Source organism: Mytilus galloprovincialis, chromosome 13 (genome assembly GCF_965363235.1).
Source record: "Mytilus galloprovincialis chromosome 13, xbMytGall1.hap1.1, whole genome shotgun sequence".
In the NCBI taxonomy this organism is placed as follows: Eukaryota; Metazoa; Mollusca; class Bivalvia; order Mytilida; family Mytilidae; genus Mytilus; species Mytilus galloprovincialis.
In genome coordinates, this window is record NC_134850.1 from 44,422,269 (window position 1) to 44,449,757 (window position 27,489).

A 27,489-nucleotide genomic window follows, 5' to 3' on the forward strand; every position below is an offset into this window, starting at 1 on the left:
TTTTACCAAAAACCATCTGAAAAGTAACATTTTTGGGCATATTAGGTAGATTTTTCATATTTGAGCTTGAATCGGATCGTTTTTAATGACTAAATCTGTTAAAATCTTTCACATAAACTAATTAATTCAAATAAAATAGACACTTTAGTGTTTAAAAAGTGGTCAAAATCTTTCGTCAGATGAACCTGAAATTTGAGGCCAAAATCGGTCCTTACCGGACCTACTCCTTTGTCACATTTTCGAATTTGTGGATACCGGTGCACGGGGATAAGTTGCAAATAGAATTTATCATATATAATAAAGGAAAAAAAGGTCTAAATATTTAATTTTCTTTAGATATTATTTTTATAAATCACATTTAAAATAAATCTCACAATCCGAACAGTTTCAAACAGAATAATACGATAGCAGATACTTTAAAATACCCTACTTTTGCACATATAAATGTTATAAATCTTATTTAATTCGTTCCATATCGTACACTCTTGTTTTTGTATATCTGTTTAGTGACAATGATATGTGACTAGATATCAGTAATTTTAACTATTTATAACGGCAATCATCCTTATCACACACATCTTCGAATAGACTGTCTTTATCCAAATTGAAACGTAAACTCCTCCCGATCAGTTGAAATAACATTGGTAATATCTATGATGTTTGTATGTCAAGGACAGGTTTATAATATGATAACAGGCCAGGTTTAGAAAACATGTTAGACATCTAAAGGAAAACAAGGTGAGTTAGGTCATTTTTAATATATTTTATTTTTAACTATAAATACTATTTATGAGAGAGAGAGAGAGTGCAGTAACAAATGACCATGAGGACAAAACTGCACAAAAAAGATATAGTTTTATGTGTAAAATGGTTGTAGCAGTGCCGGAACGAAATTATTTTAAATAACGTAGTCTTTAAAATTTCTTAAACTCTATTTATTTCATTTTTCACACTTTCTGAATAACCAAAATATTCTTATGTCCCCATCATTTCCTTGGATTTTTCAGTATATGAATATGGATAGTAAACTGCTAATTGCTAGAAAAGAAAGAAATATTGATGCCAACGTTAAGTAAATTAATATTGAAATACAAATAGACAGGAAAAACGAAAAGTATTTGAAAGACATTGATTAGTACAATTTTAATCATATTGTAAAATGCGAAGCACACTACATTGCATGATTTCAGTTGCCAATGATATGTCACGCACAGGTCAAAATACGATAACTAGTCAAGTTTACATTAGTTGTCGGTCATCTAAGGATAAAGGGTGAGTTTTATATATATTTGTATTTTGAACCGTTTATTAAAGAGTACAAGGGTGCAGTAAAAAATGGCCACGAGGACAAGACTGCACATAAAATATCTAATTGTATGTGTAAAATGATTGAAGTAGTACCGGAGCTGAAATTATTCTAAATAGCTCAATCTTAAAACATCCTAAGACATATTAAATAACATTTTTCAATTTGATACAATTTCATATTATAAAGATGGTAGTGTAATCAGCGACTTGACTTCCTCCTGTGACAGTTGGGTTCAGAATAGATTATAAGCCTGGTATCTCTGCTGGTTTTTTTTTACAACCACTGTCTCAAAATCACTGCCTGTGGAGTTTTTTCCACAAAAATTATCATCAGCGCAGTAGTCAGCACTTCTGTCTTGACGCGTATTATCATTAAATTGTCATATTTATAAATTAACTGTTTGCAAAAATGTGAATTGTTCGAAATACTTCGGATCTTCAATTCAAAGAATGTATAACCTAAGATGTATTTGACAAAACTGTTCGCAAATTTTGGCCCTGAATGCTCTTCAACTTCGTACTTTATTTTGGCTTTTAACGTTTTTGATCTGAGCGTCAATAATGAATCTTTTGAAGAAGAAACACGCGTCTGGAGCATAAAATAATTAGCCTGGTATCTTTGCTGAGTTTTTTTTTCTAAACTCTGAAAAAAAAAATTTGCCGAGAACTGCCCGGAGAACTGTTGCAGAACAGTCTGTTTTTGTCAACTGATTTTTATAGTTTGTTCTTAAGTTGTACTGTTACACCACTGTCCCAGGTTAAGGGGAGGCTTGAGCGCTCAGGAGCCTATAGTTCAGTGGTTGTCGTTGATTCATGTCTGTCTTATTTGTTTTTCGTAAATTGTTTTGTTATAAATTAGGCCGTTAGTTTCCTCAAATGGATTGTTTCATATTTTTTATGTCGGGGCCTTTAATAGCCGATTATATGGTATGAGGTTTTTTTCTCATTGTTGAAGGCCGGACGATTGCCTATAATTGCTGACATCCAAGTCATTTGAACTTTGGTGAATAGTTGTCTCATTTGCAATCATACCACATCTCCTTATTTTCATATTTAGAACAGATTTTCACAATTAGAATAGTTTTGACAGAAGCGAATTGGTGAGTTTATAAAATAATAAGATGGTGTGGTATGATTGCCAATGAGACAACTCCCCACCAGTCACCAGATGATATAAAAGTTTGAAACTATAGGTCACCGACCGTACGGCCTTCAACAATGAGCAAAAACCATACCGCATAGTCACCTATAAAAGGACATGAAATGACAAATGGTAAACAATTCAAACGTGAAAGCTCACGGCCTCATTTATGTAAACATTATAGGGATTTCTACCAGTACTCGAGTATCGCTCTGAAGTACCGATTATCGAATACCAATATGATACTCGACTAATTGGTTTCTGTTAGAGAGCTTTTGCCTTCTTAAAGAAAAAATAGTTTATCAAGAGTGCCTCCCGGGAATTAAATATTAATCAAAATTAAAACACGCATCGAATGTGTGTGTTTAATTGTCATTTTAAATTCACTCGAACAGATGTAGGCTATGAACAGACCTATCCAAGGCTAAAACTGTTAGCTTATCAGTATTTAGTCATTCCAACACCTCTGTACGTCAGATCAATCATTTTCATCAGCAGAACTGCTAGTTAAATAACAAAGTTGAGAAATTGACTCGTCCCAGAAAAAGTTGAAAAGATAATATTTGTAAATAAGTACAAATTCGTTGCTGTGTCGACCCTCAAAGAATGGTGAAATGCATCAATAAGTTTTTAATCACCACCCCTTTGTTGATCATCATTAAATGTGTTTTTTACGATTCATAAATACTGATGTTTGAGTAAATATTTTTCTATAAATGCTTTTCAATTGATTGAGTAGATTATTGCCAGTTTACATAGTTAGTGCATGTAGTGCATGAGCTGTTAATCATGGTATAAAATTCCTGGGACTATTATCTAATATTGTACTGTTGAGGATTTTACGTCCATAAGACATCGACCCACAATACGTAAAATAGGTATCATTTTGCGTTTCCATTTTGTTGATGTTTTCCAGAGCCATTACTCAAATATCGGTCGGTAAATCTGACGAGTACTTGAATGGTAAATGATCAAATCTTCACCGAGTTGACATCCCTAAAAAACAATGAACGAAAATCATATATGATTTACAGCAACAGACGGGTTTCGACTTATGAGTTTGGATGTCCCTCTGGTATCCTTCGCCTCTCTTTTATACATGTCACATTTAGAAAGCACAAATATTAAAAATGAACAGAAATTATGCCCTCAAATAAAATGAAGATGTATGCATGATTGATAATGCAAAATATGGAGTTAGCTTTAAGTCGTTACCGGTAATAAACTTGGTTATTGTATAATCGGAAGCATGCTACATTCCATGAACTTAAGATTAGATGTATGAAATTTAAAATATCAAGAAATTTTGATATATTCATATTCAACAAGTGTGGACACAGATCAGCGTGGATAGTATGTTTGGATGTTTTACAGTGTTTTCTTTGTTGAATTGTTGTGCACAGTGACATCCAACCTGTACCAAACACTAAAAATAGCATTTATTTTTATTTAATATTTAGTTTTTTATGTTCAAGACTGTCATGGAGGAGACACTAACTTAAATAAGTGCCCACCGTTCATAGATTTTATTTAGCTAGACATTGCATTTAATATCAAATCTACATATTGGCCAACGTACTATGAGTGCTTTGTGTAATATATAATATGTACATTCCTGTAAATAAATTTTGTGCATGTGCAACGTTCCTTTGGAGGATTTCCTTTCAACACTTTAACTTTGGAATAACTTCTATGTGAATACATTAACATTTTTAAAAATGATCCGTTAAGGGAACACAGATACAAAATGTAGCTGAGTGTGCCACAACGCTGGAGAGATTAGGGTAAAAAAGCTGAAGATTGCAAGGATTACCAAATGATTCCGATAAAATATCTTCCACCATTTTGATTTTGGATATAGCAAAAACTCAATTCAAAATTAGAAGAGGAACACATTAGGTTCATTTCTGCATGATGTGATTTTAATATGCGAGATGGTATCCGAGAACCTCCATGTCATATTTGTATGGTTCTTTTTATGTTCCTTTGAGGTGGTCATTTCTTACTTGGGTTTGTCCACATAAAACTGAAAATTTATTCAGGATCTTCCCAGTATCATTTATAGTAAAAGATTTTGTTTAAATGTCGAAATTGTTTCTATGAAGATATATTATGGTTTAACGACAACATACCAGATATGGCAGATACCAATACAGATGCTCATAACTCTTACAAACTGATAAAAATTGTTTTAGATATGATCAGGACTGACGGACGAAAGGATTAAAAAAGTTATACTTACTAACATTACCGGTTTGTATAAGTGAATGATCATTTACACTCAGGATTCCATATGATCAGCAGGCAGCACAGATGTTTACAAAATGTGTTACAAAACCACCTTGCGTCATATTGTTAGTAGCACGATGAGCATTGTTTGGTAATTATGTGCTTTTTTTATTCGGCTTGTGGACATAAAATGTATGGTTCAAGTGTAAATAAAATGCTTTAATTTGGTGCTGACAGTTTAAATAATCTTACCTTACAGCAGATCATGTGCAGATGTGAGTTGTGTGTCTAATCCTTATTTCACAAAGAATGCATTTGCATATCAATGAACTGAGCTCAAAGTAAAGCACTATAATGATACACTTAGACAAAAAGCTCAATCCAGTGATGTACTTTGTAATAGAGGACTGTCATGGACATTCACCTTCATAACCACCTCTATGATCTAACAAACATGCCAAACTACATGGATCAGAAGCCCTGAAAAAGCATTCAGTTTCTAGCAAGTAGATCAATAAAAATAAATAATAATATATGCTGATTGCCCCCTTTTTGAAATAAGAAATACTTCCACCTAATCATAGTAAACAGGTGAACAAACATTAAAACTATAAAATGTTATCAGATTTATCTATCAGTGTCTATTTACCGTCACAACTTTATCAATATATATATACATATATAAGACTCAGATTGACGTCCAGTCTCTAACCAATTTCCATTCCTGAAGTCGACATCCAAATCTGACGTCATAATGAAATAATATTCCAAATCTACATGTATGACCAATTATATATTCCTGAAGTAGACATCTTTTTTGTTGTTCTCAAATTAATGTCCCAATAATATTGGCTTCGCTAATTGGTATCTTTTTTACAGACTACTATTTTAGCCACAATAAAATCAAAGTTTTATAAAATGTCAGGTTGAACCAAATTAAAAAAGTTTTGAAAGATATATTTCAAATCTTGCAAATACATGTAATACTATATTTCAACAATTGACTGTACTTTTACTTTTTTATTTTGTCTATTGTTTGAGATTGTGTATTGAACTCTAGACGTCTTTCAATTATCTTTGGCATTGGGTTGTTTTCTTATTGTTGTACATGTACATATCCTCATGGCATTTATTTAAATGAATATGAAAGGAAAATGACAAAGTAGATAGAGAGGATGAACTTCTTTCCACCAAAATATTAATATGCATGTACATATACATGAAATTTCTAAGATGATGTTGATGATGGTCTTATTGTAATTTTCTGAGGTTTGATCTTTTAACTTTCAGCTGTAACATGCCAAAGATTTAATATCAATAGCCCATGACAACCATGACTTAGGGAGTTGGCCAACTAATCCCCATGGATGAGATATAGTAATTCTGATACATGTACAACAACACACCAAATATTATGACTTACCATTACTGGTTCCCCTCAAACTGAACTAATCAGATTCAGCATATAACCAATAATTTTTTGGGGCAGGCCCCTTAATATCAATAGAATGAGATATTCAAATGCTCCTTCAACTGCATTATAGTACACGTACATGTACATATCATGTATCATTGACTTCCCATAAGTGTTTCCTGCTAAACTAACCTTCATGTACACAAACAGCAATGTGGTCTGATTTTATAGGTGAAGGAAGCCGGAGAGAACGACCAACCATCAGTTTGAAGACTGACAATCCTAGTCAATAAAGATTATGTTTGAGTCAAAAATTGTAATTATAATCTTTAACACATTGTAAACGTCATTGACTATGCCAAAAACAGCATACATGTTTTGTACCTTAGTTAAGCTTTTGAGACTTTGTTGCAGCAAAACAAAACAAATAGACAACTTTCGAGTTAATTGCATTTCCCTCAAAAACTTTGCTTTTAGGTCAAGGAACAGTAAATGAGCTATGTCATAGATTTTGGTATAATTTTGCATACAACTTTGGCTCGTTGAACTATAACTGAAAATCGAATTCTTTCAAAATAGGTGAATAATTGTATAGAAAGCACTTAAAATAAGCGACAAAACGTTCTTAAATTTGTTTTAAATCATAAAATCTTAAATTTCTACTCCATATATTTTTCTTAAAAAAACTATATGTTGTTGGTACATGAATTTCCGTTTGAATTATGTAAAATAATCATGGGGTCACCGACTTTGTTTTATGGCATTTACCAATCCGTTATCTAGTTGGTAGTGAAAAACGTAATAAATCGACGTTTTACGACCTATTACGCGATGACGTTACGCTTATTTCGACGTTTTGTGGTATTTTTGCACATTGAACAATAATTTTTATGATATATACCGTAAAAACGAAGTCAGTGAACCTATGATTATTTTACATCATTAAAACAGAAATTCATGTACCAACAACATATAGTTTTTTAAGAACATCATTCGTGCGTTTAGGGGCGTCGTCACTTCCGTTCCTATGTTGAGCAATTGGTTGAAAAAATAAAATAAATGGGGAATGTGTCCATGGGCACAGATGATGCACCCGATTGCACACAACATTATAAAGCGACATAACTCAAGAACGGATAAGCACCTTTCACTACCCAAATGTGTCCTTTATCTGAGTTTTGTGGTTATAGGCATATTGTATAAATTTCATAACATTCATAGCCACGTCCACTCTGTGTTTTTGTTAGATGTATTTCTAGTTGTATCTATCTGATGAGTTAAGCCCTTTTCAACTGATTTTTATAGTTCGTTCTTATGTTCTACTGTTACACCACTGTCTGTCACAGGTTAGGGGTTTAACCCCGCCACATTATGTATGCATCTGCCTGTCTCAAGTCAGGAGCCTGTAATTCAGTGGTTATCGTTTGTTGCTGTGTTACATATTCGTTTTTCGTTCATTTTATTGTACATTAACCAGGCCCAAATTGATGTTCAAAATATGCCGTTAAATTCAGCATACCAATGAACCCAAGAATTTTTGATGAATTTTGGACTCTGAAATTGAAACCCAAAATCAAATATCTACATAGAACGTTTAATTAAAAATATCAAAGAACTTTACTAAATCAATTTATAAATGATCTTACACTGTTTAATTTTATACCCTTTACACCTCAATGTTTATCAATTACCCCAAAAAGGGGCCCACAGTCCAAAAACTAAATACAGTTCATTCAGCATATTAAATAACTGGGAAATCCCCCCTTTTAAAATGAAAAAATACCCATAACCTATAACTCAGAATTGTAAAATCTAAAATTTATAAAAATCGAAAGGGAACTCACGTCAATAGAATTCACCGAAGTTTCATGCAAATTGATTAAAGCATTTTTTAGTTATCGTCTGACATGTTGACGACAGACAGACAATGGTATACCATAATACGTCCCAAGTACAACAGAAAAGGGCATGGTGCCACTTTTTTTTTAAAGGTACGACAGGAAAGGGCATGGTGCCATTTTTAAAGTACGACAGAAAAGGGCATAATGTCATTTTTTTTCCTAAAAAGGGCAGATGTTCAAAAATAAAGAGCTGAGCCATGCCCGTCTCTTCTTCAAAGAATAAAAGATCTATAACTCCTCAATGTCATACCAAAATTTATTTTTTTTAAACTAAAGGGAGATTATTTTAATAGATATAAAGAAGTCAGGACAGTTCAAAGCATTTTTGAGTTATTGTCCGTGCTCTGGGAAATTCCCCCTTTTGAAGAATAAAATCCATTAACTCTGAAACATAAAGCCGAACATTTTTTAAATGGAAAGGGAGCCTGCAATAGATATAAACAATTCACCAAAGTTTCATGACAACTGCTAAAAGCAATTTTGAGTTATTGTCCGAAAACCTGAAAATCCACCCTTTTAAATGAATAAAACCCCACTCTGAAACGAAAAATCTAAAATTCCAAAAAATCTAAAGGGAGCTGACGTCAATAGATATAATCAATTCATCAATGTTTCATGCAAATTGGTGAAAGCGTTATTGAGTTAGTGAACGACATACTGACAACCGACAGATTGGCAGACAGACGGACAACGGTATACCATAATACGTCACGTACACAGGCGTATAAAAAAGGTATGGCGCCATACCACACCAAAACCTCCTGAAGGAAACACCATAAATTGGCAAACAAATTATTTTTTGCATCGACAAACCTGTATAACCTGGCAGCAGTATCGAGTCTTTGCATTAAAGTTTTGACAGTCAGTTATAATTTACACTTTTACTGAAATATGCTAGAGAAGTGCATGTACAGATGTATAGGGGAAGTTGGCAAACAATTTTTTTCTATATTGACAAACCTGTATAAACTTGCATCCGCACTGAATATCTGATATATCTGAATAAAGCATGTAGGCGTTAACCTAATAGTGAAAAATAAGATTGATTGCACCTTGTATGGATAATTCCGACACGTGTTACATCGGGAGCCCGTTTGTTTACAAATAATAATGTCACGTGATCACGCACTGACGTCACAATCATTATGTTATTACACAATTCACACATATATAAGCCATTTCTCTTGCACAATCTTTAACAGTAATCCAGACAAGCAAAGGATATGTGCACGAGTAACAAAAAATACAAAATATTGCATGTACAGTTAATGAAGAAATTATGTCATCAAATAGATCAGATTTTCACCCATGACTCAAATCAATTGGGTCGATAATTCTGTCATCGGGGATAAGTGATCTATAAAATCGGATTAAATTGACCGTCAAGAAGGTATAGAAAACCAAGTCTAGAGAACTATAACAATGATAAGTAATACGTACCAAAATTGCTTATACCAAACGCTATTTTCTATTGTAAATCATAACATGTCAAAAAGATGATCGCATGCGCAGCCGGAAAGTCTAACATTCAGACCTCCGACAAAAATATTTGATTTTTCACATTTCTTGAAGTGCATCCGATAAATGATTAAGTGAAATTAGTAACAGGAACATCAATAACACTTGTACTATGAATATCATTGGCTAAATACGGTCGGGTAAGTCGGTACCCAGCCCAAACATATCACCTTGTCAAAACAAAAACAGACGCCATTTTGTCAACATAGATCGACCCAATCACAAACAAACCATAATCATATATAATGACAGAGAAAATAAGAAATAAATTGAATAAGTTCTTAAGCAAACCCAGGCTTATTACAGAAGGAAACAGGAAACTACAACCTGTTGTGCTGACTGGTAGTAAAGGCAACATAAATCGTCATGTAGCACACAACGCTGAACGAGACATCATTTGGTGGATCAGAAGGGGCTTCAAAATTGAACAAAGCATTAATTGGTTAAAGAAAAACATCGCAAGCAAAATAATAAGGCACGGCAACATTTGGCTATATGCATGGCTTGGAAGATGCAATTAAACATCTAAAAACAAAAAAATAAATATCAATTGCTAAAGACAACGACGAAGAAATAGAGAGTATTATTGAGTAAATAAATATCCAGTATCAAAAATCACCATCTTAGAAACACCAATATACTCGATTAAAGACTGGAATACCAAACAAGGTCACAAGAATCCGGGTACCTTTGAAGAACAGGACACTGAACTAGAGAGACACCTATACATACTGAACGGGAAAATACGAGAAATAAACAGACTTACAGGAAGCCACTCACCAGAATTTTACTCAGATATTAGAAACACCAGCAAATACCACTGTGGGAAAGACAGGAAACTCAAAACGAAGAGAAGCTACGAATTTGGACTATACCAGGACGGAATACACCCAGGGGAGCTTTTAGCAAAAAACTGGCTAAAGAAGATCTCTGAACAAACCAAGAGAGACTACTGGGAAGTTTTACATAAACCATCCTCAAAATAAGATCATTGCAGACAGATTTAGCCAGCATGGGTTTTTCCACACTACAATAAATCACTATGTTTGCAGTGACCCTTATACTCATACATGTACTACTCATCATACCAACACAACACACAAAATCACGGACTCACCATCAACTAGTCCAACAAATACTAAATGCTAAACTACACCAAACTGGTGGAAAACCAATTTGCCTACCTATCTGTAACACCAAAAATAAATATCTGTTCCTACTATTAATAACTTTAAGTGGAGACCTCGATTTAAACCCTGGCCCTGACCGCCAAAAAAAGATCGAAACTGTATATCCCTGTGGACTATATATAAACTCATCATAGATACCAGGATTGAATTTGTATTTACGCCAGACGCGCGATTCGTCTACAAAAGACTCATCAGTGACGCTCGAATCCAAAAAAGTTAAAAAGGCCAAACGCGAGCATCCAGTCACATGGAACTATCGAGGAGTATGCTGCGATGGGTGTTACATCTGGCACCACAACTCTTGCATAGAGCTCTGTTCAAAAGACTATGAACTTCTGAAAAAATCCAACCTACAGTGGATATGCTGTAAATGCGAAATCATCTTCAGAAGTTATGAATTCGAAAAATCAAACATATATGACAAATAACAGGATTAGACTCCACTATTTACTCGATATCCTCAGTCTTCAGCCGCTGAAGTCAAGCAGCCTAAAGAGTGGAAATACATCATCACACATCAAAACCCGGTCATCAATAAACCAAAGCCAATCACATCTTAGTGGTAACCCATATGAGATACCAGCAAAAACAAACCTCCGCAACATGACAATAAACTGCAGGAGCATAAGAGATAAAAGACATGAATTTGAAACAGCACTCTACTACTTAAAACCAGACATAGTATACGCCACAGAATCATGGCTAAAAGGAATAAAACCAGGATCAAATCCCACAAAAGACGCTATAAGCGATATATTTCCATCTAATTACAACATATACAGAAATGATAGAGGGACCCTAGGAGGAAGCGTATTTGTACTCGTGGAGAAATGAATTACATCAGTTGACCAACCATCATTAATCACTGATGGAGATATTGAATGGGTAAAGATTATAGTCAAAAACAACAAAGACTTGGTAGTCTGATCTTTTTACTTGCCACACAGAGATCAAAAACACCTAAATGAATTACAAAAATCACTAGAGAAGGTCAGGACCAATGGGAACACCAATGTCATACTAGCAGGAGATTTCAATTGTCCTGACATCATATGGGACACAGCAACAGCTCTTGGACAAGACAGAGACATCCAACAGGGACTAGTTGACATAGCTGAATCATACAACCTTACACAAATACACACTGTACCAACTGGTGAAAAAACCTCCTAGATCTCGTATTTCTAACAAACCCAATTCTTGTTAAATCTTCGAACAACGTACCAGGTATATCAGACCACGATATGATCATCACCGACCTGGAAACAAAAGTCTACTACCATAAAAAGTCAACCAAGAAAATGCTACATATACAAAAAGGCAAAATGGGACCAAATTAACATAGACCTGAAATACACGCTAGAAGAGGTCAACGAAAAACATCAACAAGGAGCTTAGGTACATCAACTTTGGGACACCTTCAAAAGTCAGATTCAAAACACCACGAAGACAAACATCCTATGGATCAAACATAAAGAGAGAAAACTGCTAAAGAAAAAAACAGAGGCTATACAAACAAACCATGAAAACAAACAAATGGTCTAACTACAGGTCTTTCCAAAAGGAATGCAAAAAACAACTCAGGAAAGCAGAATATGAATATGTCAACCAAAACATCTTTGAGGGCCTAAACAACAACAACACAAAGCCGTTATGGAAGTATTTTAAATGAAAACGCCAAGGCTAAGGAGAAATAGCACCATTAAAAGGGACCTAACCTAATCAATGACAGTAAAGGGAAAGCTGAACTTCAATTCAGTATTCACAACAACATCAGACACTAACCTACAAAAAACAGAAATAAGAGCCAAAAACAATATAACACCAATAACTATTGACCAAAAGGGACTTGGAAAACTACTGAAAAACACCAATCCAAACAAAGCCTCTGGACCTGACAACATTCCAAACTGCATACTTAAGGAATGTGCTGAACAACTAGCACCAATTCTGAAAATCATAATGCAATGATTGATCGACACAGGTTAACTACCAAAAGACTGGAGAGATGCAAATATATCCAGTATCTTCAAAAAAGGAGACAAACATCTCGCAGAAAACTACAGACCTGTATCCTTAACATCTGTCATCAGCAAAATTCTAGAACATTTCATATGCAGGCACATCCTAAAACATCTTGAAAAAAAAACAGATTCTTACCAACTTAAACCATGGCTTCAGGTCAGGATACTCATGTGAAACCCAACTCATCACTTCCATCAATGACTTCCTACAAGAGCATGACAAGGAACATCAAATCGACGTAGCCCATTTAGACATTTCTCAAAAGCTTTTGATACAGTACCACACAACAAATTACTCCATAGACCAATATGGAATCAAAGGGAATACACACAAAATGGCTACCAAACTTCCTAACTGCCAGATCAATGCGTACCATCTTGGAAGGGGAAATATCCGGCAAAACAACAGTTGACCCTGGGGTACCCCAGGGCATCGTCTAAGGACCAATACTGTTTCTGTGCCACATTAACGACCTGCCAGACAGCGTAACATCATCAGTCAGACTATTTGCAGACGATTGCCTATTATACAGAACGATTTAAACTGACCAAGACCAACACAAACTACAGTCAGATTTGGTTCAACTAAAAATTTGGGCCGACAAATGGTGGGTGCGATTCAACGCCAAAAAATGCTATGTGTTACCCATCAACAAAAAAAAACAGACAAATTCTACGAACTAAATAACACATCCTACAAGAGGTACAAGTGAACCCATACTTAGGACTCCAAATATCAAATGACCTGAAATGGAGTATCCACATAAACAATATCAGCAAGAAAGCCAACGCCACCTTGGGCTTTCTTAGGAGGAACTTGAGCAACGTACCAGAAGCATGTAGAAAAGCAGCATACATATCCCTAGTAAGATCTATATGGAATATGGCGCAACGATGATCAACGATCTGGAACCCATATATAAAAGGGGATATAGACAAATTGGAACGTATCCAAAACAGAGGCTTACGATTTATAAAGAAAAACTACAGGATTCGAGAAACAGGGTCCATCACCAACATGAGACGCCAGCTTGAAATGTAGACACTAGAAGAAGGAAAATAAACTCATCATAGATACCAGGATAATAATAAAAAATTTCGCCAGACGCGCGTTTCGTCTACAAAAGACTCATCAGTGACGCTCGAATCCAAAAAACTTAAAAAGCCCAAATAAAGTACGAAGTTGAAGAGCATTGAGGACCAAAATTCCTAAAAGTTTTGCCACATATAGCTAAGGTAATCTATTCCTGAGGTAGAAAAGCCATAGTATTTAAAAATAAAATTCAAAAGTTTTGTTAACAGTTAATTTATAAATAAGACCATATAAATGATAATTCATGTCAGCACAGAAGTGCTGACTACTGGGCTGGTGATACCCTCGGGGAATTAAAACTTCACCAGCAGTGGCATCGACCTAGTGGTTGTAAATAAACTCATCATAGATTCCAGGATAAAATTTTGTTTTTACGCCAGACGCGCGTTTCGTCTACAAAAGACAAAAGACTCATCAGTGACGCTTGAATCCAAAAAAACTTAAAAAGCCAAAATAAAGTACGAAGTTGAAGAGCATTGAGGACCAAAATTCCTAAAAGTTTTGCCAAATACAGCTAAGGTAATATATTCCTGAGGTAGAAAAGCCTTAGTATTTCAAAAATTCAAAAGTTTTGTTAACAGTTACAGTCTCCGTCTGATCCTGATATACAAGGTGGTTGAAGGTCTGGTTCCGGCTCCAACAGCCGACAATTTTGTCACACCAGCAAGACTAAAAAGAACAATCAAAGCAAAAATATATTCAAATTTTTAAACAGACAATATTATTGAGCGACAAATAATAAATAACACCAGAGGGCTTAAAGTACCAGACAGCAGTAAGCCACAATATAAACATTCATTCTTTGTGAAAACAACTATTTATTGAAACCAACTGCCAGATAAAGTTGTACATGCAGATTCTGTAGAGGCATTCAAGACCACTCTACAAGAACACTGCCCGTAACAACGGCGCTCTTCGCCACCGTGTATAAAAGCCTAAATAGGATAGTACACTTACCAATACAGATGATGATAATAATGATGCAGCTTACTTTCTTTTTTTGGCGCGAAAGATTCTACTCCTATTGCTTGATGTAACAAAATTTGTATAGAATTAAATTTAACTATATCTCAGCGTAAAGGAAAGTAAATATACAAAAGCTTGACAATAATTAATGATATTTTTTTTTAAAGATATTTCTGTAACAGAATAGAATATTACATTACTAGTAAACTTCATTAAGAATTACTTTTGAGCGCAAGAAAATCTCTGTTTGTGAATCGGTTGAATCCAGGGGGTCGAAGTTCAACATATTAACGGAAATGTTTGCGTTGCTTTACATCGAGGCCACAGTAGTTCAATCAATCAGGGGAATATTTATTGGGGCATACATCTATTTTTACTGCAGGTTTTGCATATTTTAATCAGAATTATAGACAATGGAATGTTGTTAGTAGATACAACACAGAAAATGAAGAACTCTTTTAACAAAAGATGAATTGGGCTGGGGTTCTGTGTATTCACATTATTTGTACAACTCTCCTTACTCTTGGGGAAAAAGGTGGAATTATGTAACCTAAATGGTTCACGAAAATTAATTTTGTATATATAGTATAGATACTAACACTGTTTATTAGAGAAAAAGTTGTACTAAAAAAATTGTCTACAGGGACAAAACTGCACAGTAAAGATATATTATTATGTGTAAAATAACGGACATAGTGTTCGAGTGGACTAAGATATTCTCATCTAAAAATTATAATTGGAAGAATACGAAAATCATTCAACTTTTGAAAATTAAAGCACCTTTGCAAACGTTTCAACTCGATACAATGTCATATTAAATACATGATAGATTAATAGTTATCCAAGGTACCAGGCTTTACCTTATAATTTGATACGCCGGACGCGCGTTTCGTCTACATAAGATCATCAGTGACGCTCAGATAAAAAAAAGTTAGAAAGCCAAAACAAGTACAAAGTTGAAGAGCATTGAGGACCCGAAATTCCAAAAAGTTGTGCCAAATACGGCTAAGCTAACCTATGCCTGGGATAAGAAAATTCTTAGTTTTTCGAATAATTCATTCTTTTGCAAACAGTAAATTTATAAAAATGACCATATGATTAATATTCATGTCAACATCGAAGTGCTGACTACTGGGCTGCTGATACCATCGGGAAAGAAACGTCCACCAGCAGTGGCATCGTCCCAGTGGTGTAAAAGTTATCAAAGGTACCAGGCTCATAATTTGATACGCCAGGACTTCCTTTGTTTTCTCTTACATCATGTAACGTAGTTTCCATTCCATTTGAAACGAAGGAAAATGACAGTTGTGCATAAATTGTCCAACTGATAATAGTTTAATGGGATTTTTCCGGACATAGGCAGATATAGATTCTGACTATACTATATGTGTTTTGCTCATTCCCGTATGGTGACTTATAGTCCCTTACATCCATATTATTAAGACTATGGTGGACAAACTCGGAAACAGTGGTAACGTCCTCCTTGCTACGCTTCGTTGACTTTTGATAGTTAAGCGAAGCAACGTCACCGCTGTTTCGGAGTTTGTATGGTGGATAGCTTTTTCATTGGGATCATAACATATCTCCTTCTTTTTCATATATATTTAAAACGGTGGTCACCTTTAAAATAACTAGGACACAATATCAACTACCTTGCCTTAGTAACCTAGTACCTTAACTTAGTATTGAAGTACTACACCTTTATCTCATCAAAATTGTAAAAGCAAGATTTATCGCAAATGAATGTGCACTGTAAACTTTGTTATCTTTATGTATCTTACTAGTAATGAAATGTGATTAGGATCGGTTGTGTAAATTCATAATCTCAGTGTAAGTATTAGATATAGTCTTCTCATATCCGAGTTGCGACAACCACGAAGAAATGTGACAACTTTATCTTATATACACAAATGTAATAGATAATTATTCTTTTTCTCTTCTTATAAAAAGGGCTATATTTGTTGTGATAACAACAGGAATAGTTACACTTTCAGAATAGTTTTATAGTTATTGATTAAGAATGAATCTTGAAATTGCTTCTATTTTTCTTGTATTAAATTGCAACGCTGTTCTATCTTGTCTTTTTCTGGTTTAATTGCTAAAACCTGAACTTTTTGCTGATAAATGGTAACATTTCGATGTAAATGAACACATTATCTAGCAAAATTTACGAATAGAATGACATCACAATGTGTGTGTATATTCTGGACAAAATTTGAACACAAAAAGATGTCGGTGAACCGCTACAAAATACCAAACGATGTATTCATTGCTTTAAACAAGAGTTTGATACAAGGGGGACATTATTGGAGAGCGTTTCATGTAAATTAAAGTTATTTCAGCTTGAAAAAGGAGTTTTTATAATTAATCAAAACAATATTCAACACACATTATTGTATTTGGTTTTTTACCATGAGTTCAATTACCAATTGCCAAACTCAGTAAAAGCTGAGTGTTGCATGAAAAAGGCATCTCTTATCCTTACATAACACATAAGTTAATCCGTGGGTTTTGCACGGTTGGTGTATCACATTGCTGATTCAATAACAGTTTAAAAATTAACAAAAATACGGCTCATCATTGTGTGCCATTTCAATGTTTCAGTAAAAATGAAATATCCATGTTGATAACAATCTTAAATTTTCATCCTGTTTTCATACTAACACCAAAGTAAAATTGATAAAAAAAAAGGGATGTAATAATGAGAAACTAAAACATCTTTATTTCAAAATGTCTCTAGGTTGCAGTCCTGTATATGACAGTTCCCTATGCTTACATAGAAAACAGCTGATCTCTATTTCTATGTTCAAAGTGAAATGCTACACAGAAAAAAACCTTTTCCATGTACATATCATGTGTGTTGTAATAGGAAACTATGATTTGATGGAAAAAATGTCCTCATGCTACGAAAAGAAGTTATGAAACCTTGAAGTCTGACCTTATTGTTTTAAATTCTGTTTACTGTATTTACTAGTGCGTACCATTTCCGCAAAACACCTTATATTCATACCCAAAAAAGATGGCAAAATGTTTAGGAATTTTGGTCCTCAATACTCTTCAACTTCGTACTTTATTTGGCCTTTTTAAATTTTGTTGATTCGAGCGTCACTGATGAGTCTTTTGTAGATGAAACGCGCGTCTTGCGCAATTACAAAATTTCAATCCTGGTATCTATGATGAGTTTATTAACAACCACTGGGTCGATGACACTGCTGGTGGAGTTTTTATTCCCCGAGGGTATCACCAGCCGAGTAGTCAGCACTTCTGTGTTGACATGAATTATCATTGATATGGTCATAATTCTAAATTTAACTGTTTACAAAACTTTAAATTTTCGAAATACTAAAGCTTTTCTACCTCAGGAATAGATTACCTTAGCTGTATTTGGCAAAATGTTTAGGAATTTTTGGTCCTCAATGCTCTTCAACTTCGAACTTTATTTGGCCTTTTTAACTTTTTTTTATTCAAGCGTCACTGATGGGTCTTTTGTAAGCGAAACGCGTGTCTGGCGCAAATACAAAATTTCAATTCTGGTACCTATGACGAGTTTGTTCATCCTTCCTAAGAAGGGTCTCTATAAATATCAGAATTCATATAGAATAGAGAATCACTATAAATAACACTTTTAGCTTTATAGAAACCTACTGCGGTGTTCAGAAAGATGATTGATTGGGGTTTTTTTAAGAGATGAACGATTTTACATTATGCAAGAGGTTTACTCCTGGATATTTTCGGAGATTTTGTCCTTTTCATGGCTCACCTGAGAGCTATCAAATTTTAAAGCAACTTAAATAAATTTATCGAAATTTTTTATATAAGTAAGTTCAACAGGCATATCAAAAGCTTTTCTCGGTATCATAATGCACAAATGTAGCTTTATAGGAGTATTGCAAAACATTCCGCTCAAACCGCTGCAAAAGGCGTCTCGAATTTGCTGTGAGTTGTGATCTTTTGCTCCGTAAAGAAGGCCTCACTTTCCCTGTCAAATGAAGAAAACCAATAAAAGTGTCTTTTGCTTAAGTTTTCAAGAAAGGTGCGTGTAGGATTAGTGTCATACATAAATACACAATATGCATTCCTTTCAATCAGTTGGGGTAACAAAGCAATATCAAGTTTAAAATCATTCAAGTAGCTAAGCGAACTGTTCAGTATATCATAATATGGTTGAACTCAATTGTAATTATGATTAATAGACTGATTTTCTGATTTTATTTGAATAATATTCAGTGGCAAAATATTCAGCTGGATTATCATAAATATATCAAAATATTCATTTTACAGATGGCGAACATTAGAAGATCGAAGTATTCTATTCAGGTTGGATTTGTCTTATTGACGTTATTCCTGATATCGTTGTTCGTGTATAAAGTCTCACCAGGACTAAGAAGATCAGGTATGAGTACATATATGTACATAGTTTCATTGCAAATCACAAGTAAGACGGACAAAATCTTATAAAACATCACGTTTAGATCATACATCAGAGTAATAGTGATGATGATGCTGCCCTAAGAGAGTATCATCCCATTGGTTGGGATTTGATCTGATCTAGGAACTAGTAGAAACAGTCGTGTATTAAGTCTGTTCTAGGGAATGTACTCCACCAAAAAGAAAGTGTTTTGATAAACGTTGATAAGTTAAAATGAGACTTTTGCTGTTAAAGGTTTATGACAAGAGATTTATTCAGCATATACTAGTATATAGTATTTAGTTTTCCTGGGTCTGAATGGGGTTTACAGAATGAATGAAATAGAATCATTGGCAACAAATGAATAATAAATGACAAAAAAATAAAGAAAAGAGAAATATAGGCAAAAAAATTAAAATAGAGAAACATAGTATAAATTTAATTAATGAATACAAAAAAGAAGACTCTTATAAAAGGATATCAACTCTAAGATAAAAAGTATACAAAAACTCATCTCAAAGATACCAGGATAGTCATTTGGGCACTAAATGGGTGTTTCGTCTAATCATCCGTGATACTAATGAAAAAGTTAAATATTCAAAACCTAGCAAACATGTAAAGGGCATTGAGGACTAAAATGTCTGAACTTTTTTGCCAAACATGAAGTAATCTTAGCCTGATGGTAGAAATCCTTATTCTAACAATTCAAAGATTTATAAATAATTGATGAATATCATTGACTGTACCAATGATATTGCATGTCAACACAGAAGTAGTGACCACTGGACTCAAAAAAAGTTAAAAGGCTAAATAATGTAAGAATTTGATGAGCAATATTAAGTATCACGAAATTCCGAAAAGGCTTACCAAATACGACTAGGATAATCAATGCCTGATGGTATAAATCCTAAGTTTTTCGAACAACACAAAGATTTTTGAACAGTTAATTTGTACAAATGACCGTACCAATGCTATTTCATTTCAACACATAAAAAGTAAAATATCAAAAATACCTAGCTCCGAGGAAAATTCGAAACGGCAAGTCCCTAAGCAAATGGCAAAATCAAAAGTTCAAACACATAAAACGAATGAATAACAACTGTCATATTCCTGACTTGGTAATGGCAATAATGGTGGCTGCCGGACTTGGTTATATCCTCAAAGACGAAACGTTCATCAGCATTTTGATCGACCCATTGGTTGTAAAAACTTATCTGAAAGATACCAGGCTTGTGATTTTGAGAGCTGGGCGTGCGTTTCAACTAAATAATACTCATCAGTTACACTCAAAATCAAAACAGTTAGAAATGTCAAATAAAATCAAGCTAAATTTAAATAGTGTGAAATATAGAAACGTTATATACAATAAATAACCAATGATAAATCCTTGTAAGTATTATATATAGAGAATATCATATGGCTTTATCAATATCACATCCGTATCAACCCGAGACACAAATATAATCCCAAGAGCTCTGCTTAAAGGATTATATTGGTTGAGGATTGATACGGTGTGTGATATTGAAAAAAGCCATATCATATACACTTTATTATATACATATACCTCACGTAGATGTTTTAGTGTGACATGACGTCATACAGTTTAGGGTTTTGAAATAACGTCATACAGATAAGAGGTTTGACATGACGTCATACAGAATAGGGGTTTGATAGAGACTTTGCAACAGTGACTGCAATCGATGACGTAACGTCATACAGATTAAAGGAGTGATAAAGCCTTTTCAAACGTGACTGATATTGATATCATCACGAATAGCTGACACAGCACAATTGTCATTGACCGTACTACACAGGCAATGTATCTGTATTTACTACGAAGAAAAATGTATATAATAAAATATATATGACCATGGTCCCTTACAGACATTCTTTTGGTATAGAGACAGGATGTAACATCTTAAATGACGTATACCAATAATACTTTACATATAAAACAAAACTTGATGAGTATAAAAACAATCAAAAAATGATATTAAAATGCAATTATCAATACTTTATAACAAAGAAAATCTGGTGAAAATTAATTTCCTTTAAAATGGTTTTGTTTTAACAGCATATGCTTATATTGTGTGAATAACATTTTGACGAGCATACAATTTTGTCTTTAAAACATGAACAACAGATTCTATTACATTTTCCTGAACAGGTGCAAACAGAATCCTATTAACAATCGTCACCGTAGTTTTAGGTCTTTTTCAAATATCTGAATATATAAAATTTCAAAGGGCAATCAGAACTCAACGAAACAAAGGCCAGGAAAACAGAATGTATGTAAATCAAAAAGATCGTCATCTGAATAATAAGCATTTTGATTTTAAAAAAGTGCATAATAGCATTTTGTTCACATGATGTCTAAAATCAAACTAAAATTTCCTTTTAACAAATTTAGTGACTGTTTATTTCCTAAGTTCTTTTACTAGTGCATGTATTTGCATTTTTCCTTTATTATTTATGTTTTATCATCATTTAATGCATCCAAACAATTCACAATTGCAGTGTATTTTCAATGGATCATACACTGTTTGGTCTTTATCATACTGTTTTTATTAGTAACTTGTTCGGAAACAGACAATTATGTATGTGGACACTCGAATCAAAAAAGTTTTAAAAGACCAAGTTGAAGAGCACTATAGACCCAAAATTCAAAATAAAATTTGCCAGATGCAGCTAAGGTAAACAGTTAGTTTATAATCATGACTATATCAATGATAATTCGTGTCAACTCGGAAGTGCTGACTACTGCGTTGGTGGTTCCCTCGGGGAGAGAAACCGCGAGTCTGGCGTACGAAGTTACATAACCTTGGTATCTTTGAAGAGTTTTGTTTTAAGAGTTTTCTATAAAGTAGATACATAATAACTGTCAACAGAGTTACTTCGTTATGATTATGAGTTGGTTAAAGCTTCACCAGAATTATTCATACGTCATAAATAATTGACAACTGTGTTTCATGTATTATATTGACTGTTTAATTATAAGGTGGTAATGGTAGAAATGGCGCCAGTCAGAAGGTCAGGCAATTTAGTAGTGGTACACTTTACTACGGCTGTTTTAACACGGGATTTAGAAGGTGCTTTGTATAATTTTGGAAATTAGTACATAGTACTTTAAGGACAGTGTTATTTTGATTTGACATTGGAAGATGTTCAGTTTCGACTAAATATGTTTTCAATTACGCCTTGTTCTGTAGCAAAAGTTTTATAATTTGAATTTCCTCAGGTTAGACGACGATTTAATTAAGTAAAAACAAATTATCAGACGGTTCTAAAGCTTATTCATTATTCAAGTCTTTATTTAAAGTTAAGATCTAACTTTTAAGTACAATTAGCGTTTTTTGTTTAATTCCCAAATAGTTATCTAAATTGTACTTTATACTTTTTTCAAAAACGTACTAAAGTACACCATGCACTTTTTTTCAATTTATTTATCAGATTTTATCGTTTGAATGGCTTAGAACAATAATTTTCTGTTGGTTTTAAATCGCGGGCGCAATGTTTGACCCATTTGAAGCAATTTCAATATCTCTTGGTCTAACATGATATCCAAAATACTGGTAAAATATGATTTGTTAAGTTCGTACTTTTATTATATATACATTTCTGTTATAGAAAATGTTTGGTATGAATCTTCTTTATCGATGTACGGAAAAAACTTGATGCGCACGAGGGTGTAAACTGATTTAAAAAAATTGATGGACTGTTAATTTAGAGATTTTTAGTTACTTTCAAAGTGAATTTTATTGATCTGCTTCCTTGGGTATATAGTTATCAAAGGTACCAGGCTTATAATTTGATACGCCAGACGCGTGTTTCGCCCACAGAAGACTTATCAGTGACGCTCAGATCAAAAAGCCATACACATACAGATTACAAGTGAGCAATGCATACGCATTGTAGCCTCTTGTTTGAAGTTTTGACGGTAATCAATATTAAAAGTTTTATTTCATTTTCAGTTATTACTATTACTATTACAGGAAATTTCATACGAAATTTCTTTTTGTTCAACAAGGTGTTCAAGATTTGCTTTATAAAAAAAGTAAACCGAACTATCTTAACATGTTGAATATTAATTAAATAAGAATAACAAAAAGCCATAAACATAGTTTAAGATTTTTTCATTGTAATTAGAATGTAATCATAAAGTAACCAGGATTACAGGGTATTTGAACAGTAATTGATTAATTTAAATTATGTAATCAGATTTCTGGCTGATTAATGATTACAATGATTAGTTGAGAAATTGTAATCAATTACAGCTGATTAACGATTACAATTACAATTACACAAAGTCTGGTTCAAGTGGAATTCAAAATATTGGTAAACAAACCATTGAAATATATATTAACATGTTTTATCATTATTTACAGGTAGAAATTATGATGACCCAGCTATTTACACCTTTAATGATGTTGCTTGGAATCGAAATGCCACTGTTTGTAAAATGGAAAAAATACATCAATTAAAATCAAAACATTATTTCCAGAAAGGTGTTATAAAATCTGATTATGGGAATATACAATTATACATAAACGATCCGAAGGAGGATATTGTATCTCGAGACATCTATGATAAAAATGTATGGGAACCCTGGGGAATCAATACTATATACAAATATATTCGACACGATCCTTCAATCGGCGTTATTGATATGGGTGCAAACATAGGTGTTATTGCACTACAATTAGCTAGTATGGGAAGGAAGGTAATTGCTATAGAGCCAACACCACAAAATACACAGCATCTTTGTGCCTCTATAATAGAGAATGGATTTTCTGATCACATCACCGTTGTTCATAATGCCCTTAGTAACGATCACAAAGACGTACCATTTGCGTTTCCAAAGAAAGGAGAGTATGCATTAGGATTTGTAGAACAAGGAAAACAAGAGAAAGACGACGTAGTGAAGGAAATGTCAAAGCTTTGGGGAAATTTCTACAATAAGAATACTATCCTCCTGAAAGCAGCTAAACTGGATGACATCATGACTCTTCGCGAATTCAAAGCAATGCCAAAAGTATTTCTAAAAATAGACGTCCAAGGTTTTGAACATAAGGTGTTTGAAGGTGCAGAAAAACTGTTTCAGTCCGGAAAGGTGACTGGAATATACATTGAATGGTACTATCACAGGGACACTTCATCTGGAAAATATCTTTTGCAAAAATTTCAAGAATGGGATTTTGAACCTTTTTACTGTAATGATGTTCTAAAAGACGTTTCTTCTAATCTTGATACTCCATGTGAGAATTTAGATGTTAAAAAGTCTGGCTCATGGGGGGCCGATGTTGTATTTCTACCTCGAAGAAAATAGATAAAATCCCGTTCTAAACTTTTACAGGTACATATAATAGTGTTAGGAATGTTAGTAGTTTTAGTACATTAAGTCAAATACACTGTGGTTTTCTTTTTACTGGTGATGAATTGCATACATGATCTATATCTTTTATTATTTGTACTGGCATAGAATATGCCTTAACTTGTTTTGATTATATTCAGTCCAATAGTTTCATTTCATTTTAAGAGGGTATGGGTTTATAAGAAAGAAAGTCACCTAATTGTTCTTCGATATTGGGAACTATTTGAACATCGTTTATAAGCGAACATAAACATTATTATGAAATATTAAAAAGGAAAAGAATATTGTATAAACATCGATGTCGTCTTATTTATGAATGGTGATTGAGATTCGGGGAAGGCAATTTTCGTATATTTGTATCAGATATAGATTTTTGTTCTTGCCAAATTAAACTTCCCGCTTATATGGCAATGTTAAAAAATATCGCAAAAAAGACGACACAACGTGATAGGAATACAGTACAAACAAACGCAATAACGCTCAGCACAGAAAAACGCATAAATATATAATATAATAGTACATTACAACGTGTAAACAGCAGAATAGCAACGAATATCTCTCATTCAAGACAGCACAGGACACCACAAACATTGACGGGTTTTTTTTATCCATGGAAAATGGAAATCAACTCGACTATATTGACAAATAAGACAGATGTGAAATGTACCCAAAAAACATAAATCAAACCACAAACGATAAGAAATATAAATTAACACAATATCGAAACCGACCAATCAAACGAAACATCATAACTAAATACATGAATGTTTGGTGTATAAATACCGAGACACGTCGTAAAGCAATGCAAATTCACACTCGTCAAAACAGTCATATTCGAAAATAGTTCACGTTCGGTACTTAGCAGACAAACGACATTGATGTTAAACCACAATCTAAGATGTGGTAAAAATGTCGTTAGCTAGTTTAGGTACAGACACATCGCATAGATCAACCAATTCTTGATGGTGTCCATAAACATTTACGGAGTGTCATTTTTAATCTTTCCTCCTCATAACTCTGTAGGAGCATTTTCTACGTAAGGAGCACACTTTTGTATATAAAGTCCATATAGTGTGAACATGCACGAGCATAACGTTTTAATTGAGATATTTAAACAACATACGACGGAGCAGATGGAATGTTACTGCTGAGAAATGGGAAATTGATAATTGGGAAGTTGAAATTAACCCGTTTGTCATAAATTGAGCGTGAAGTCGTCCATCTGTGTCAATATTGAGGAAAAGATAAAGTTTTGAAGCAGTCCTTCTAATATCAGTAGTGTTCTTAATATCAAGTTCACTTGAGATGCAAGTAATGACTAAAATATGGGTCATTCAGTGATAGAATATCATCAATTTATCTGAAAGTAAAATTAAAGAGATTCGCAAGGTGCATTTCCAACAATTTTCGAGTTTTTATACCTGAAATATACATTTAGAACATTTTTGAAGTGTTTGATGTTATCTTAAATATCATAGGAGCTAGGTTAAAACTACCTCCTGCAAAATTAATCAACCCGACAAGAAATTTTATGCACTGGAAATTCAAGAAAAATCTGAAGTCCGATCAATATAAGTTTCTACTAATTTTCAGGTTTTTTGTCACCTCGCCTGCCACAAAAGTCGCAGAATGGTAGACATAGGGATTACAGATTGTTGGCGATGGCGTAAATTATTTGTACAAAGCTGTTTATTTCAGGGGTGGATGCTTCGTACGTTGTAAACAGATGCGTAATGTTACGAAGTTTCGGTCTGCAATAATTATATCTATTTATTCTTTATCCCATTTTAATGGTGCAATGACTGCTTAAAAACTGTTTTCTTTTGTCAGAACTTCTCCTCAAATATGAGGATAGTCGTATTGTATATGGGACCCTTGCAATGTCTACACGTCCGTCAGACAGAGTTCATTTGACGTCTCTTTCATTTCATGGATCATTATGTTTCTTGGATAATATAAAAATAAGGTCATGTGGTATGATTGCCAATGGAACAACTATCCACCAAAGTTAGAATGAAGTGGATGTAGGAATTATAGGCAACCGTATGGCCCTCAACAATGAGAAAACCCCATACCGTATAGTTGTATAATCAGTTGAAAAAGGCTTAACTCATCAAATCGATACAAGCAGAAAAACATCAAAGAAAAACACAGACCGGACGTGGCAGGGTATTTATTCATCATCCATCATCCCTAACAACAGAAAAAGAAACTAAGTACAGATCTGAGAGTACTCGCAGTTACTGACAGCTAGTTCAAAGCCAATAACAACTAAAAAAACAATCATGTATCTTAGACTAAAATATCAATCGGTACACAACCAATAGATTTAGTGTAAAGACGTCAATAACAGTCGAAGAAAAATACGACCTTGTGCATTGCCAAAATATATAAATTGACGGGTTAAGTTCACTTCATGGGTATATATTAACAATAGGTTAAGTATAAGTGGTGTATGGAATGATGCAAGGTGTACATGTCTGTCTGGCAGAGTTAATCTGAGTAGTGAAAGAGATCGTCGCCGTTCCTGGGACGACCTCCGCGAACTACCAACACTAAAAGCAATATTCTGGCCATCGAGCCAGTTTAATCAAAAAGGTCATCCAGAAATTCATACGGCTGAAAACGAAAGTCCTTATGGGTCTGAGTTTCAAACCTTTTTGCACTGGTATACTCGTTGAAGAATCTAAAAAGTTCTCTAAACACATTTGAAATGCTTGAGATTAATTTGTGTACCTTTTAACAAGTTTTCATTTGTGTTAATCGGCATAACTGAAACTGCTTTATTTGTGCGAATCTTTTTTTTTTTTTAATACGCATAAATTAAAACAATGTAAGATCTAAGACATACCTTTTACGTGTTTTGTTTTTAAGATTGTATTATCCAATAATGCGTCAAAATTCAAAACAAATAATAGATAAAAAG

At 33.7% G+C, this 27,489-nt stretch overlaps 1 protein-coding gene across 3 annotated transcripts; it reads left to right on the forward strand.

Annotated features, from left to right (window-relative positions):
- Positions 1-576: 576 nt before the first annotated feature.
- On the forward strand, positions 577-24,859 carry LOC143056282 (uncharacterized). 3 transcript variants are annotated; one of them, XM_076229375.1, is made up of 3 exons: positions 577-738; positions 19,066-19,177; positions 23,578-24,859. In XM_076229375.1, the coding sequence occupies exons 2-3, from the start codon at positions 19,066-19,068 to the stop codon at positions 24,516-24,518; spliced, it is 1,053 nt and encodes a 350-aa protein (XP_076085490.1). In that variant the 5' UTR covers positions 577-738; the 3' UTR covers positions 24,519-24,859. The 3 variants fall into 3 exon arrangements, with proteins under 3 accessions (XP_076085490.1, XP_076085491.1, XP_076085492.1); XM_076229376.1 differs by lacking the exon at positions 577-738 and adding an exon at positions 1,237-1,272; XM_076229377.1 differs by lacking the exon at positions 577-738 and adding an exon at positions 16,561-16,614.
- Positions 24,860-27,489: the final 2,630 nt, after the last annotated feature.

Bases quoted from the DNA above. Each gene is read 5' to 3' on its own strand.
- LOC143056282 (XM_076229375.1), top strand. From the start codon at position 19,066: ATGGCGAACATTAGAAGATCGAAGTATTCTATTCAGGTTGGATTTGTC. The intron at 19,178-23,577 runs GTATGAGTACAT...CATTATTTACAG, and splicing joins ACCAGGACTAAGAAGATCAG to GTAGAAATTATGATGACCCA.